We start from the raw sequence: 17,234 nt of genomic DNA on the forward strand, positions 1-17,234 counted from the left end.
TCAGTTAGTCTGGAAGATTTCTCCACTGATAATATAACAGTGGCATTTTAACAGGTTACAGGTTAAATTGGTCATCTGAATAAGTAATCCGAGGAGAAACTGTTATTTCTGTCACCTGAGAAGATATCTGTTAGTTCATCTAATGAGGCTTGGAGAGCTGCTTCACCTTCAGTCTTTAGAACTTAAAGACACATGGAGGAAGGAGGGTGAAATGCGACAATCATGATGAGAGGATCAATATATGGAAACATAAATCTAATTCAGTTTGTTCGTATCAGAGCAAGAGAATAATAATGAATGCACATTATTCTGCAAATCGCCCAATTGCATCCATAATGTTAACTCTCTGTCTTAAATGCAGGAACTTTTAGTCTGTCATCATGCTCTGAGTTTCAGAGATACTGTTTCAGAGTGTTTAGAATTGGAAATGGACCCTGCAGTCTTTCTCATCTTGGGCCTAGCAACCATGTAACAGCAAATAATAAAGTATTGCACTGTGTTCCCTTGCCTAAATTTGCAAGGGAAAATATCTTGTTACAATGGATGACTGAGAAAATTCCAATCATTTGTGAGTGTGAGTGTTTGTCGTATCTTGCACATGCAAAACCCATGGAAGGACAGAACAGTTTTATAAGATTGGGATTTGTTTGTTGATGTACAGCCTGACATGTCTGCCATTAAACTGTGAAGGCCTTCTTGGAAGCCTCGTTGGCATTTAAAATCACAGAAGGCAGCTTATTTGCAAATCAACTGACACACCTCTGAGACTGCTCTGAAGCGGCTTCCATGCACCTTCACACCTATTCACAGAGAAATCACACATCGGCCCTCCTTTCCCTCCCCCCTTCAAGCCATCTGTGAATCAGTAACGATGCCATCAACTACCTTAGGCGACGATCTTTCCTTGCATTTAAGATATAACAATAACTGTAAATCAAACATCTTTTTTTGCCTCCCGCAAATGTTTTAACAAGATATTTTCCCTTACAAATTCAGTCGTGGGAACACAGTGCAATATTTTTTACTTGCTATTACATGCTTGCCAGGCCCAAGATGAGAAAGACTGCAGGGTCCATTTCCAATTCTAAACACAAATCTTTTGCATCTCAGTTAGAACTCATAAAACAGCACCTCTACAACTTACAGCATGACCAGAGATGACAAGTTAGGGTTAGTATTCATTTGGGACAGTGTGACATTCTCTGTATGTATTATTATTCTCTTGCTCTGACATGATTTCAAACTGAATTAGATTTCACATGTTTCCATATATTGATCCGCTCATCATGGTTTACTGTTGCTCTTTCCCCCTCCTTCCTCCTTGTGCCTTTAAGTCCTAAAGACTGAAAGTCAAGCAGCTCTCAAAGCTTCTTTAGATGAACTAACAGATATCTTATCAGGTGATAGAAATAACAGTTTCTCCACAGATGACTCATTTAGATGACCAATTAACCTGTTTACCTGTTAAAATTGCTGTGCTATCAGTGATTGAATCTTTCAAACTAATTGCGCCCATTATAAGACAATTGTTTACATTTAAAATCAAGAACCCATTCTGGGGTTCTTGGAATATTCACACTAGGTAGGAACACACGTCAAATCTGAACACCTTCAGTGTATAAAGTGTAACAGGCAGTCAAATAAACATCACAGTTTGGTCTAGAAAATAATAAGTTAGTAAGGAGATATTTTGAATGAGTGGCATCTACAGCACTGATTATATAACTGGAATATACAAGGGCTAAAATACTGTATGGCATGGTAACTACACAGCAGACATTTTGAACTCCCGTCTGTGATTATTCCATATGTAAGTACTTGAACCACCATCATTTTGCATCCTGAAATCTGTCTGAATAAGTAATATAAAGTAGAGCAGGTAAGTTATTGGGGGTGCATCATGTACTTGGGAGAGGTGGCCAAAAAAGTGTCTATTGTCAACTTCAACAACTCTCCACAAAGGGAGGAGGCAAAGCAGACTTGAGGTCTCCTGCCTTGTTGACTTTAATCCCAACTTCACACCTCAGCCCACGAGAGCCAAACGTCTCGCAGGGTGGATGGGAGGAGGAACATTCTGCAACCTTATGCAAATGACGGCGTATTGATGAGGGTGATATCATATTCGATGGAGTTACACCCACACCCCATTAGCTGAGTATCACCCCATCAACACAACAAAAAAACTCAAATTGATGATAGGGTGGGACAACTCTCAGGTCCACCTCCAAGCCATGTTAAATACCTGGGACCTCCAAAACTGACTTCAGAAGCCTTCTCAAGAAACTTCTCAAGAAGCCCATCTGGGTTAGAGGTGGATCCTCTTCAAGAAACCAAGATTTTCCTTATTCCTGCAATCCTGACTTTTTACTGGCTTGAAAGTGTCTCAGCAGATTGGAGTCAAAGGTAAGATGATTGAAGCTATCACTGTGTTGTCATTATTGTATTACCATTGTACAAGCTGTTTTGTATTGAATGTCTTTTATCTCACACATTTTGCTTTCCTGATTGTGGAGGGTTCTAAATATCTGATTAAAATACTTTCTTGCTTTACAGAGGTGAGGATAGTCTTGACTCTTGCCTCAACGTTGGAAGAACCAGTCTGAAGCAATGGCTGTGGCTCGTCGCCCGGTCATGTGGCCCCCCACGGATATGCGCTTGGCTCTTATTGAGGAAGCAATGGTAAAAGTGAAACGTCCCGAACCTGTCCCCCAAATTGGTTGGAGCGTTGCCAAGGGGAGTCTGGAAGTGGAGAAAGCGTGCGAAGAAGAGCTGGATGACAGAAGAGCACAGGAGAAATGCATGTTCATGAATTCTCTTGGCTTGGTCAGAAGAGACCTTGTCCCCACGATACGAGATTTGATGAACTCAAGACAAAGGAGCCGACTGAGGCCGAGAAAACCACAGCCCCCCTCTCCAGAGCTCCCATCCAGAGCAGAGAAAGTGTCGCTTCCTCTCAGCAACCCTGTCAACAAGGGCCTCAATGTGAAGCCAGAGGAGGCAATTCATGATGATGCAGCCATCCTGGAGAAGAAAGCAACAACAAAGCCGAATGACGTCCAGAGAAGGGTGCCTCAGAGTGACAGAATCACACGCAGTAAAGGTGTGAAGCGAGCAGCGGTCACTCCTTCTACTGGTGAGACGTCACAGTCCGTGAAGACAGAAGATGGAGTCACCCCTCCTTCAAAGCGCAGGACCAGGGCCACAGTGGAGACTGTCCAAGTGGAGCACAGCAACCACAGTCGACCAGCATTGAAGGCGAAGCTCAGGAGGAAGTCTGTGCAAGAAGAAGTGGGTGAGGTGCAGGGAAGAAAGACAAGAAGTCAGGAGGCGAGGAGGATGATGGAAACAGGGAAACATGGTGTGAATGGAGCTGGTGAGGCACAGTTGGTGCAGCAGGCGTCCTTCTCCAGCCGCCCTGTGTACACAAAGAAGCCAGTGGACCCGGTTGACACCGTGTTCTCTGATCCCACTTCGCTAGACCGGGGCAAGCGCCAGAGAAGGCGTCCCATCAAACTCCTGGATTCAGACTTTGTCTTTGATTTCATGCAACCTGTGGGGGGAGCAATGTCAAGGGTAACGACGGTGGAGTGTAGCGTGGATATTTGTTTACCACGTTCAGTGTCACCAGCTGTCAACAGCTGTTGGGAGCTGTCCAGTCCCATCACAATGCACTGAGCCAGAGGACCCCCGACCTCCCCAACCCGCCGCTGCTGAAGAACTTGAAGCAGCTTGTAAATAATGTGTTTGTCAACAACAGTCCCCAGACGCTAGAACAATTGGTAGTGGTAGCAAAGTGCTCAGATGATGACATTTCCTTCACAAATCACTTTTGAAATGAACTCACAGAATGGCATTCACTGTATTTTAAAATATGACATACACTTTTTTTTTTAAAAATAACTTTTTTTTCCTCCTTTGATTGCATGTTTCTGTATAGATGTACTGAATGAACTTTCCGAAATAAACAGTACCTTTAGAAGTACTAAAGCCTATTATTTACTCCATCCTTATATAGTGACATTGATGGTGTTGTCCATGAACTTTTTAAATAGATAAAGTTTATTTTGTGACATCAATGGCTGCTCGATGGTAGTATCCATCGTTTGTATGCTTGTTGAATCAACTGACACACCTCTGATACACCTCTGAGTTGGTTCAGTGCCAAAGAGGCTCCTGGTGCTACCTCTGTAGCCGGCTAATATTGCCGTATTGACTAGTACCCACATAACAACCTTAGTTGTATTCATACAGTGCACAGTCCGGACAAAATATTTTGGTGCCTACCACATGAAATACTTACAAAATACCTGAAAATAACTAACTGATGTCCGCTTTGGTGTGTACCACCAACGGACGCTAGATAGCACTATCCACAATCAGATAAACAACATCTCTGTAACTAGCACTGTGGTTGAAGCACTTGGAAATCTCAGATCTTCATTGGGAGTGATTATTTGTCAGTGTGAGTTAACTACATGCAACTGTAGGGAAACAATTCAATGAAGAAGACAATTACTGTCTGCTGCATAGCTCTGGTGCCATGCAGAGGTTTTAGCCCTAGAATTCTTCAGTTGTATACTCAATGCCGATATAATTATGACTATAAATGCCACTTTTTCAAAAATATCCACTGACCAATTGATTATTTTCTAGACCAAACTGATGTTTATTTGATTGCCTGTTTAACTTGATACACTGAAGGTTCACACCTATTGTGAATATTCCTGATTTCCAGCCTGGGTTTATGGTGTTGGTTTTAAACAATGGTCTAATAACGGTCTGAGTTAAGTATCCTCTGAGAATATATTGCATCTTAACAGGCCAACAGTTTAAATTGTTAATCTGAATAAGTCATCTGTGGAGAAATTTTTATTTTTGTCACCTGAGAAGATATCTGTTAGTTAATCTAATGAAGCTTTAAGAGCTACTTCACCTTCAGTCTTTGAGGAACTTGAAGGCACATGGACGAAGGAGGAGGAAAGACCAACATCAGCCATGATTAAATGAACAATATCAGGTAAACCTGTGAAATCTAATTCAGTTGTTTCAGATGTTTGGGATAGGTGTGAAAAAACTCATCTATTGTCAATTTGAACGATTCTCCACAAACAGAGGAGGCAATGCAGACTTGAGGTCTCCTGCCTTGATGACTTAATCCCATCTTCACACCTCAGCCCATGAGACCCAAACAACAGGAACATCCTGCAAGTTTATGCTAATAAGAGTAAGTTGATAAGTGTTATGTTATGTTGATGTGGTTTTGCCCGTATTGATAGGGTTTCACCTATCAACACAACAAAACAACTCAGATGACCATAGGGTGGGACAACTCTCGGGTCCACCTCCAAGCCTTGGTTAAAAACCTGGGACCTCCCAAACTGACTTCAGAATTAAAGAAGCCTCTTTGGGTTAGAGGTGGAGTGTCTTGGAGAAAGCTAGATAGAAGACCTGCAATCCTGACTTTTTACTGGCTTGAAAGTGTCTCAGCTGACTGGAGTCAAAGGTAAGATGATTGTGTTGTCACTGTCTTTATAACGCCATTGAAAATGGTGTTTTGTATTGACTGCCTTTTATCTCACAAGTTTCATTTTTCTGATTGAAGGTTCTAAATAACTAATTAAGATACTTTCTCACTTTACCTTTTAGGCTTTAGTGAGGAGAGTTCTCTCTCTGCTAGAGCCATCTTACTGACTACATCTCTCTACGTTGGAATATCCTGTCTGAAGTGATGGCTGTGGCTCGTCATATCGCCATTTGTCCTCCCATGGATACCTGCTTGTCTCTCATAGAGGAGGCAATGAAACAAGAGGAATGTTCCCAACCTACACCCCATCTCCCATGCAGCCCTGCCAAGGGCAATCCAGGAGGATCGAAGGCATGGCAAGAAAAACTGGACTATGAAAGAGCACAGGAGAAGCCAGAGCTAATGAGTTCTCTTGGCTTAGTTAGAACAGATCTTTTCCCCAGAATACGGGCTTTGATGGAATGGAGACGAAGGAGACGACTGAGGAGGCAAAGGCAATGTAAACTAGGCTCTTCCTCTGCAGAGCTGCCATCCAATGCAGTGACAGGGTGTCTTCCAATCTGCAACCCCGTCAACAAGGGCCTCCACAAAAAGCCTGAAAAGGCCATCGCTTCAGTCAGCATGGTGAAGAAAGTAACAAAGAAGCCTGTTCCTGTGCCTCAGAGCAACAGGAGCACAAGAGGCAAAGGTGTGAAACCAGGCGTGGTCGCGGCTTCCACTGGAAGACGGTGTGTGAAGACAGGAGATAGAGTCACCCCAACTTCAAAGGGCAGGGACAAGGCCAAAGCCAAGACAGTGGAAGTGGCTTGCAATAAGCGGTCACCAGTGCCGAATACCAAGCTCAGCAAGAACTCGAAGGAAGAGAACAGTACGGATGGTTCTTTAACACCTTCAACATCACAAGCCCGGCGAGAGCTGCCCACTCATCGGGTATTGAGAGCCCGAGGACCCCCCATCGTACCTCCAGTGACAAGAGGTAGAGAGGAGAGGAGCAACAGGAGTAGGCGTCACGCGACCAAATCCGCTCGGCCAGAAGCTACAAAGTCCAGGCCAACGGTAAAGAGGAAGAAATAGGCAGGGATGAAGTTTTCTCATTTTTTTGTGTACGGAGCCACATCCGCACCCACGAATCCAAGTTGTACAAATGCCAGAACTGCATTATTGCCGGTGTCTAAAGCAGCTGTATGTTCCACAGTGGCAGTCAGACAGGTGAGTCGTCCAGGAGGCTGACATCACTGTGTTAATAATTATGGAAAAAACATTCTTTTTTTTCTCTTTTTGCATTATTGAGGGCAATTTTCACAATTGCACTACATTTTTTTCCCCCGGGGATAATGGCTTTCATGAAAAATATGAAGATGGAGTCACAAGATCTATCAGCGGCTTGTACATAAAATGACCAAGCATGATCTGCAGAAACTGTCAGAATTGGTCAGATACTAATGGGATTATTAATCACCGCAACTGTCACAGATGTATTTTAGTGCATGCAAAGTGTTCAAATAACAAGATGTTTTCTTTGCGAACCAGTTTGTAGTAACTCATTCAATCTTGTGTTATCTGTAAGAACGATGAATAAAGTGTTTTATTTTTCTGCATAAAAAGTGTAATTCATCTATTAATTATTTATCAGTATTTCAAAAAAACTATGTGGTCTTCCACAACACACAAGCTTTAACTTCTCACAACATGGAAAGGTTATTTGTTGTCTGTCATATAGTAGCCTTTTGGTGATTGTCTTAATGCAAAAGCAAGTTGAATTGAATTCTTTATTCAAGAATAAAAAAAACACTAAAGTACTAAATCAGTTATACAAAAAACATAAAGTAATAACAAAACATACAGAAAAATACAAGCCCCAAATTTGACGTGGCTGTGTCTTGAGGGATCCCGATGAACCTGCAAGTGGTCCCATGTCTCTAGGACAAAGTTGACTTTTGACCCCATAGACTTGCATGGCATTAGGGTTAGCGATAAGGCTGGTATTAGGGTTAGGGTTACTGCTGGAATTAGGGTTAGGGTTTTGGGGTTCCTCATGGGCCAGAAGCCCCAAATTTGAAGCGGCAGTGTCTTGAGGGATCCCGATGAACCTGCAAGTGGCCCCATGTCTCTAGGACAAAGTTGACTTTTGACCCCATAGACTTCCATGGCATTAGGGCAGTGGTTCTCAAACTTTCTCTGTCACGCCCCACCTTGGAGGAAGAAAATTTTTCATCTTCCCTGTGAAACCACACAGCTTTATGTTGTGCTCCCATCTCCTCACAAAGTGCATAGAATAGCCGCGCTTTCAGGGGTCTTGTTTTGATGAAATTGACCACATCAACAACAGCAGTCATGCGACAACATCACATTTTCTACCTGCCACACGGGATGACGTTGAGCGTTGCGTGCGCTAAGTCATAATATCGCGCCAGTCGCGGCGTCGACCACGTCCTAATGCAAAGGTGTTTGATTACCTTCTATCAGCTCTCGAAAACTGTTCATTGTCCTCTGGCTTTTTTGCTCGCGGCTCGCGCATTAGAAAGAAAATAGACCAGACGCCGAAACGAAGGTGCACCCCGCTTCAGTTCTGGGGTGAATGACACCATCGTTCCGCAGCTACTCGCGGAACGCTTCTACAGCCAAAAGTGCCCAACAACAAAGAACATTGGCCACCGCCGGACTCCTGAATTCTTCTTTTCGTCCCTGTCAAATATTTGTCCATCACAAATATTACTACAACCTACTGAACACTTTTTGTTAATTGTTCCGCCGTGGAAAAAGTGCCGACGTGAAAACATTAGTTCCCCCGGGCCCCCCCGTCTCCCTCCCGCCCGGTGTTTCGCGCCCCCTCAGCCGTGACTCTGCGCCCCACCCACTTTAAGAAACACTAGGTTATAGGAGCGAAACATCCATGACTGGTGGCCCGCAGCTGATGACACATTCAGGCCTACACAGGTGTTTATAGGGGCACACCAGCACAAAGGCACCGGTGGAGATGCGTGAGGCAGCAATGCCCAGCAGGCAGACCATCAGCCTACATCTTCAAAAATAAGCCTTCACGTGGCAAAGATGGAAGTGGAGTTGCTTTTTGTTTTTTTTTATTAATCTTATTGAGAAAGAGAATAATAGACAGAATACAAACAAAACAACGGCAAACTCTGTTCTGCCTATCTGAACGATACAATTTTACACCCCCAACTCCTGTCACGATGATTGACTGAACTGCATGACAAGTAAATTGAAGTAATAATAACAAACGAATGAAGTGAATAGAATAGAATAGGATAGAATAGAAGCGTTTTAGCACATCTGAAATGTTTTCATAAGTATATACAGTTGCTTGGCCTGGTCCCTATGTTTTTAGATGTCTTTGAAACAGAGGAGAGGTCATTTTGAAGTGCAGACCATGAAGAGGAGGGGAGTCGAATAGCCCATTTTCTGTCTTTGATGTTTCTCAGCAGAGGTCAAAGGTAACATGATTAAAGCCATTGCTGTGTTCTTCCTAACATCATGCCTCTATTGGTGTTTTTCTGTGAGACACTTTTATCTGATACATTTTGTTTTTATCAATTGTGATTTTTATTTTATTTTTTTTTAAAGACAAATGAATAAATAAATCTGTTCTTTCTCACATTCTCCTTTTAGGATTTTTATTGAGGGCAGTTGTCTGTCCCTGCTAGAGTTATTCACTTTTTCTATATTGGGAGAAACTGCCTGAAGTGATGCCCAAGACTCGTCACCTGGGCATGGGCCCTGCTTTGGACACCTGCTTTGCTGCCAAGGTGAAACAGGAAATAGAGGAGGAAGAACTGGATTCTGTAAGAGCACAGGAAAAAGACAGGCTGACAAATGTCCTTGGCCTCATGAAGACAGTCCTCCTCCCCAGACTTGGAGATCTAATTGAATGGAGACAGAAGAAACGACTGAGGAAGCCGAAACCCACCAACTACTCACTGATCAAGACGAGGAAACCACACTCCAGTGTGCCTGGGCTCTCAACCCATCCTGGCGTCCAGTCACGGGTGCCTCCAACTGACAGGAGCATGCGGAGTCAAGGCGCGACACCAGATGTTTTCCTGCCTTCCGCTGGGGTGAGAGAACACAGAAGGTTTTCGAGAACTTCACAGGGCAGGAGCGAGGCCTCAGAGGCCAAGCTCAGGAGGACACAAGAGCAGGTCCACCAGCCTGTCCACCAATCGGTACAGCGCATCAAGACAGAACCGATGGAGCCGGTGCCTGTCGGTCCCCCGTTCTCTGATCCTCCCCTGCTGGACCGGGGCAAGCGCCAGAGCAAGCCCCCAAACAAGCTCCTGGACTCAGACTTCCTGTTCAGCTTCTGCCAGCCAGCAGGTGGAGCGATGGCTGTGATGAAGAAGGAGGAGAACATGGATATTTGTTTAACGCCTTCAGACTCACAGGCCAGGGGGACATTCGCGCCTCTCCAACACCCCCGACGGACACTGAGAGCCAGACGATCCCCCGCTGTGTCTGTTGTGAAGACGGAGAGAGAAGAGAGGAGCGTCAGCCAAAGTCTGGAGCAGAGACTCCGGCCAAAGTCTCAGAAAAGTAGCTGCATGACCAAATCCAGTAGGGGCGCTGCAGGTCGGGCCAGGCCGAAGCAGCTCCGTGGGCCACAGAATCAAGTTTCCAAGGTCTCCAATTTGTCCCACTCCTGTCTCCAGTGTGAGGCCTCCTACAAGGACTGTGAAGCTCTCGTCATGCACCGCCTCAGGCACGTGGAGGGGAAACACTGGCCGTGCCCGGTAAGACCCGAGGCACTTCCTGTTTCAGTCGTATTAGCAAAATTCATTTGTAAATATGTAATTGAGGAGTGAAAGCAAAGAAACAAACAAATAAATAATAAATAATGGCCCACGGCTCCACTATCATCAGTCTTTGTTCATTCCTCTGCTGTCAATCTGCTGCCCGAAAGCAAACATTCATTTTACTCTCAGTACAAGTTCCACAGCCTTGATTCATTTTTCTTCTATCTGCTGTGTAGCTCTGCTGTAAGAAGTTCTTTCGAATGAGGAATGTACGGAGCCACATCCGCACCCACGAGCCCAAGTTGTATAAATGCCGGAGCTGCATTGTTGCTGGTCTCTGAGGCAGCCAGAGGGTCGCTCCACTGCAGCAGTGATGCAGGTAAGTGGAACTCATGGCCTTGAATGTGCACAACACTTTAATAAACAAACAGGGAAAAGGATACGACTACTACTACTAATGTTAATATTAGTAGTAGTAGTCTACTAATGCTACTAATGATAATATTCTTTCTAAACACATGATGAGCTGCTGCACTGCTGGCGGCAGTAGGCTACTAAAATTTATAGAATACAAAAGCGTCATTATCATTGTTCTATATTTGTTTTTCTCAGGATGATGGCTGTCTGTCTATGTCTGAAACGCTGAAAATCTGAAGCCGGAGTCACATGATTGATCAGCAGCTTGTACATAAACCGACCAAGGTTATGATTCTACTCTGTCAGAATAACTGGCAGGATTCTGACAATGTGATGATTTCACCCAACTGGATTGTCATCATTGTATATTTCAGTAAATTCAAACTCTTCAAAAGAAAATATGTTTTCTTTACATTTCAGTATGAAACATTGCTAATAAAATATTCTTGCTTTGTAAGGTGTTATTCATATTAATCGTATTATGATCCACGTATCGATCACATTTGTTTTCCAAGCAAGTGTTAGAACTCTAATTAAGTAGATATCACTTTTCCACTAAAACGTCCATCACATAAAGTCTAATAAATAAATATAAGAACAAATAAAAATGAAAATAACTTCGACAATATTCCCAGATCTTCACATGCAAGTGAATGTTTATTATCAATATTGTTGTTTTTTTTTTTAGTCATTCTAGATCTGATTAAATTGTTATCACTGACATGAATATAATCTCTCAACTTTTCCAGCACAGAAACTTACGTTTGATTCCAGCTGGTTTGCGTTTGGTTGGAAATGTCCGCTATTATAGTTCCAAAGCACAGGGCACATGTTGAAATCTCAGCACTGAGGCCAGTGTCATTGAACAAGTTGCTGCAGCTCAAAACCAGTTCATACTTGCTGCAACAGAGATACATCACAAGTGGATTTTTTAGTTGTTAAAAAAATAAAGTCATCCGAGAACATCAGTTTTGTAACCGCTTCAACGTTCTCTTTTATTTGTACTCGTTGTGTGTCTCTGTTCTGGAAGGATGCACAGGATTTGCAACATTTCCGACTCATTTTGCTGTGTGCAGCGCTGAGTACCCGCAATGGACGCTAGATGGCAGTATCCGCCGTCAGATGAACGTCGTCTGTGTAACAACAAGGCGACAATGCAATGCAAAATGGTTCCAGCCATACCAACCCTTACTTGAGGAAAGCTCTCAGACACCCCTGTCAGTGAAATGGAGTCAAAACGCTACAAGTAAACAAACTTCTCTCGTTAGTCAAAGTGCTGGACAGGTGAAACTCTTCTTCTGTTGTCTAGCTGTCCATAAAAATAAAAGTAAAAACTGTTTTGTTTTTTTTTCTTTGACTTCCTTTATGAGTAAGAATGACTGTTAGAAAGGGCAACTTCAATCTGTAGTTTAAGCACTTGGAAATCTCAGATGTCCAGTGTGAGTGATGCTTTATCGGTGTGAGTTTATTGCAGGAGAGGGTCAACGACAAAGTAGAGATATGATAACGCTAAACCACCACTTGGAACAAAAACAGTATGTTGGTATTTGAATTGTGTAACGTCTCCCGATTTTCGATTGACTGGTATCAGAGAGAATCAAACCTTTGTCACTGACACAGCGCCCCCAGCAGGCCTTTGAAACTTTGGTTGCCTGCCTACACCTTCTAGTGTGAACACGCCCGTCTGGCCTTCAACTTGACTGCTCTTTCTTCTTCTCTTCCTTTTCACAAAGACTCCTTTGGTCACTTTAGCAGCTCGCCGGCTTCTTGGACTTTGTAGTGCGCGGTGTTGTCGTCAATCGACGCACGTCCTCGTCAAAAGGGTGCTGGGCAGGCAACCAGAGCAGACAGCTTCATATCAGACTAAAACAGACCAAGCTTGTACCAACAATGGGTGCCCATCTGCCTGTTGACCAACCACTGAAGAAATGCACATGACACATTTCATTCTTTTTTTTCCACGAGGAAGAGCCACATATTCTTCCTTTTAAAGGCACCATAAAAGAAGTACGGCCAACGCGAACCGAACCGACGCCATGCACTTCAGTATCTGTTGCAGTTTATTTTAGAGCCCAACACTGTGTGGCTTCACGCTGCTGCGTTATTGGGGTTGGGGAAGGGCCCTGGTATACTTTTCCAGAGTCATAACCGACAGGGGCTTACTTGGGTTACCCTTGTCCCTCCAGCGGCTGCGTGTGGGGAGCTTATACGAGTTTAGGGAGCCGTGGAGAGCGCGGTGCACAGGAACAGCTGACAATTTCTGCTAGTGGGGCCCCCACATTCTCAGAGAGAGAGAGAGAGAGAGAGAGGCAAGGGAGGGAGTGGTGGGGGCGGGCAGGCAGGGGGCGGGGGAGCAAGTAGGGAAAAGAAGTGGGGGGTGGGGGGAGTGCAAAAGGGTGAGGAGTGAAGCCTGGTGTAGGAGCAGACCTGAGCAGAGGAGAGAGAGGTGTGTGTGTGTGTGTGTGTGTGTGCGTGCGTGTGCGTGCGTGTGGGAGGGAGAGAGAAGAGGGTAGAGAGGCAAAAAAAGGGAGGCTGTCTTGTTTGTAGCTTGTCAGCAATTGCTTGAGACAAGCTTCCCCTCCATGTGTGAAAGCTACTTGGCAGGAATGCTTGGACCGTACCAAGTGCAGCCAGGCGGGAGGGGAGTTCCAGCAGCAGCAGCAGCAGCAGCAGACACAGGACTGAGGAGCCTATGTGTGTGTGTGTGTGTGTGTGTGTGTGTGTGTGTGTGTGTGTGTGGCAGAAGTAATCTTTCGGCGGTGTCGTCTCTTTGATGTTTGTGTCTTTGTGTGTGTGTGTGTGTGTGTGTGTGTGTGTGTGTGTGTAGTGGTGGTGGTTATGGTGGGGTTGTGCTGTGTGGGTGTGAATGGGGCTGGAGAGAGAGCGAGAGAGGGAGGGAGAGTGTGTGCGCGCTGTATGGATATGTGCTCTCTCCCTCTCTCGCTCTCTCTCTCTTCCCAACAGCAACAAAAGAGAGGGAATGAGACCCCACCACCCCACCCCACCTCCTCCCCCACAACCCCTCCTCCTCCTCTTCCTCCTCCCCCTCCTCCTCCTCGGCTCTCAAGAGAAAGAAGGCAAAAAAAAAAAGGGAAAAGAAGATGATGAAACCTGAAGTGGCCCTGCAGTGTGAATGCGCGCGCGCGCGCACGTCTGACACGCAGACGCTCATATGTGCAACCCCAATGTTTTCGTGCCTGCAATCTATGCCAGTGTGAATAGCGCCCCCACCACCACCACTCACTCCACACCAACCCCAATTGAATGTGTTTACCAACAATCTGTGTGTGCGCACGCGCACGCGCGTCAATCTGTGCGAGGACCTTTTTTTTTTTTTTTTTTTTTTAAATTGTCCCTTGCGTGCGTGTGCTGTGCGAGCGCGGCGTGGCCGTGTTATATGTTTTCTCCCCAGCAGAGGCTGTTATTGTCCTAAGAATGCGTGTGTTTGATGCGACGTGCGCGCGCCTGTGCGTGCGTGACAGTTTTTTTTTTCTTCTTCTTTTCTTTTTCCTTAACGTGCGCGTCAATCTTCGGTAGCCTGTTGCTCCGCGCTGCCGACACCGCTCCGCAAGGGGAGGAATGCAGACTCGAGTCGAGATTCCTGCAGGATTCTCTGGCTTCATTATTCCCACTGCCACCGCTGAGAAAACACACACACACACACACACACACACACACACACACACACACACACACACACACACACACACACACACACACACACGGGGAGCACACACATTTGTGCTGGCTTGTTACAAACAGGGGAACTCGGCCAACAAACTTAATGTTGAGCACATGATGATCAGTTTACGTCTTTTATTCCCCTTCCCGGCATCTTGAACCCTGAACGCTCTTTCTCAAGTTTTTAACACACACACACACACACACACACACACACACACACACACACACACACACACACACACACACACACACACAGTTCTCTGTTGGGTTTTTTTTTTTCACTCTCTTTTTTAAAAAAAAACTCTCATCCTGTGTGTGTTTGTGTAAAAGAAGTGAACTTTGAGGCTGCCCAGTCAGAAGCAGCCTGTGTATTCCACAATGAACAGAGACCTCCGGTCATTCCCTCGCCTCTTTTTCATCATTCCCTTCCAATGCTAACACATATGAAATGGAATTCTTCTTATATTTTTATAATAACAATTATTATTATATATATTCTTATTTTCTTTTAACAAACCATGTGTGAACATTTCTTTCAGCATATGTAAAATATATTGAGTATTTTAGCAATTACAGTCCTTAGCTTAAACATGAAAGGTGCTCTACCAATTCCTCACAGACTAATGGGAGCACTGTCACATTATTAACCAATGCATAAAGTTATCTTAACAGTACATAATATTTAGCCTCCGTCTTTACAGCTTCCTGCCAAACAGCCTGTTTTAGCTACCTGGGAAAAGTAGTGCTTTGGTGGATTGACAAAAACAAGGCGTCTCAGAGGGAAACCCCAAACTTGTTACTAATGCAATAAAATAATGAATGTGGAAGTGTTGTCGAAAACAGTTACGTTTTAGCAGACACTCTGTAAAAAGTGCAGCAAGCAACAGTAGAAAAAGATGGACTTTTATCATCTCCGAGGAGTTCGCCGACAGACTCAAAACACATTAAAAAGAAATATAACAAGGCAAGAAACAATGCTATGCAAATTATTGTATCATCATTGAGCTCGGAAAAAGGACACTCTTCTCGTTGCCTTCCCGCAGACACATATTTACGGAATTTTGAGGATTTGAGCCGCAAGAAGAGAAAAAAATTTAGATCTTTTTTTTTTCATGTTTCCAATTCGAGAATAAAGTTGAACTTTTGAGATTAAAGTCAAAATTTCAAGAATAAAGTCGTCGTAAAAAAGATGAAATTTTGTGAATAAAATTGAAATTTTGCAGTTAGTGTCAACGTGCAGTAAGTCAAAAATGCCAAGAATAAAGCTGAAAGGCTCTGCGCACAAGTCTAGTGGAGTGCTTCCGTTTTCGCCAGTTTCCTGATTCCTGTGGGTGAACCTTGTGGGATACACCTGTTTTTGGAAGTTTACTTTTAACTGTAAGTAACTGGGTTAATCCACCATCCATCCAGTCTACTCGCCAATTTATTTGCGACAACTTTATTCACAAAATTTCGTCTTTTTTTACGTAAACTTTTTCCACAAAATTTTGACTTAAAACTGAAAATGAAATCTCAAATAAAAATCTCCTTCCTGTAATATATTCTTTTCTCTCCTTGTGGCCTAATCCTCTTTCTAACATATTACTATTGGAAACCATCCGTAATGTGAATTTTTTAGAGGCCGGCGTGGAAACAGCGAGTTTGGGCTGCAGTTTGTGCACGCCCACGCTCGCACCTGAGCGAAGTGATTGATGCAACTCAACAGGGCTCGTCTCATTTGCATGTTCTCACGGGGAGGTATACTGGAAAGAGCCAAAGAGGCAGGGCAGCGAGAGGGGAGAGGAGGAAAACAAGCAGGGGGAGGAGGAGACAACAGAGAAAAAGGAAAAGGTAGAATGAGGAAACAGGAAAAGTGCCTTGAGATGAGGTGATGGGAAAAAAGAAGGGAAGCGAAGGGGAGCGCACGAGGGCCTGGCTGAGAGAGGAGGAAAAGACAGGGGGGGGGGGCATGAGATGAAAAGGAGGAAGGAGTATGAGGTGGGGATGGAAGGGGAAGAAAGAAGGAGGGACGAGGAAGTGAGGCATGGGGAAGAGGAAGTGAGGGGCAACGGGAGGGTGGGGCATTCAGGGAGGGGAAAAAGATGGGATGTAAAAGGTGGGATGAAAGAGAGGGAAAGTTGAAAGGTAAAGAGGGCGGAGAAACGAATGGAGAGTGTGGCAGAGGAAGGCAGGGGAGAGAGGGAGGGAGGGAGGGAGGGAGAGGGGCGGGCGGAGGAGTGAGGGAGGGAGGGAGGGAGGAGGGTTGATCTCTGGGGTTTGAAGCACATTAGTATTCATGGGGAAGAGGAGGCCACAGACAGCAGAGAAACAGAGGGACCAGACTGTGAGCAGCATACCACACATGCAAACATAAATACACCCTCGCTGCGTGTGAGCAGCCTCTCACACATCCTGGCGTCTCACACGCACACACACACACCTACACAGCACACACACACCTATATATTTATATATATATATATATATATATATATATATATATATATATATATATATATATATATATATATATATATATATATATATATATGTATAAATATATATTTATATTCCCTGGATTTGTGGATGCGGCTGAGGAGGCCTGACCGCTCGCAAGCGTGATGGAAAGCCGAGATATTTACGCTCCATCTTGTCTCTGCTCTCAACCGGACGCCCCCTTCGGAACAGAAACCCCTTCCCCCGGAGATGGTTGAGCGGCTCAGGGCCTCCCCGAAGAACCACCACACGCAACCCACCCAACCCCCTGCTGGCCTCCGATCGAATCCCGCTTCTGAAGCGTTTCTTTCCTCCCTCCTTTTCATCCCTGTCAATAAAATCAAAAACACACCCAAAGGGCTCTCGGGGTGGGTGACGTCTGCCTG

At 44.6% G+C, this 17,234-nt stretch overlaps 1 protein-coding gene across 1 annotated transcript; it reads left to right on the forward strand.

Annotated features, from left to right (window-relative positions):
* Positions 1–9,004: 9,004 nt before the first annotated feature.
* On the forward strand, positions 9,005–10,976 carry LOC142897555 (uncharacterized). The gene is made up of 3 exons (XM_076039976.1): positions 9,005–10,269; positions 10,509–10,651; positions 10,885–10,976. The coding sequence occupies exons 1-2, from the start codon at positions 9,229–9,231 to the stop codon at positions 10,611–10,613; spliced, it is 1,146 nt and encodes a 381-aa protein (XP_075896091.1). The 5' UTR covers positions 9,005–9,228; the 3' UTR covers positions 10,614–10,651; positions 10,885–10,976.
* The last annotated feature ends 6,258 nt before the right edge of the window (positions 10,977–17,234 follow it).

This window comes from Nelusetta ayraudi, unplaced genomic scaffold (genome assembly GCF_046127955.1).
Source record: "Nelusetta ayraudi isolate G7.1 ecotype Tasmania unplaced genomic scaffold, CSIRO-AGI_Nayr_v1 ptg000060l, whole genome shotgun sequence".
Classification (NCBI taxonomy): domain Eukaryota; kingdom Metazoa; phylum Chordata; class Actinopteri; order Tetraodontiformes; family Monacanthidae; genus Nelusetta; species Nelusetta ayraudi.

What these genes read in the sequence shown, in the direction of transcription:
- LOC142897555 (XM_076039976.1), top strand. Translation starts at nt 9,229, where the DNA reads ATGCCCAAGACTCGTCACCTGGGCATGGGCCCTGCTTTGGACACCTGC. An exon ending in GGAAACACTGGCCGTGCCCG is followed by an intron (nt 10,270 to 10,508) that starts GTAAGACCCGAG and finishes TCTGCTGTGTAG; the next exon opens with CTCTGCTGTAAGAAGTTCTT.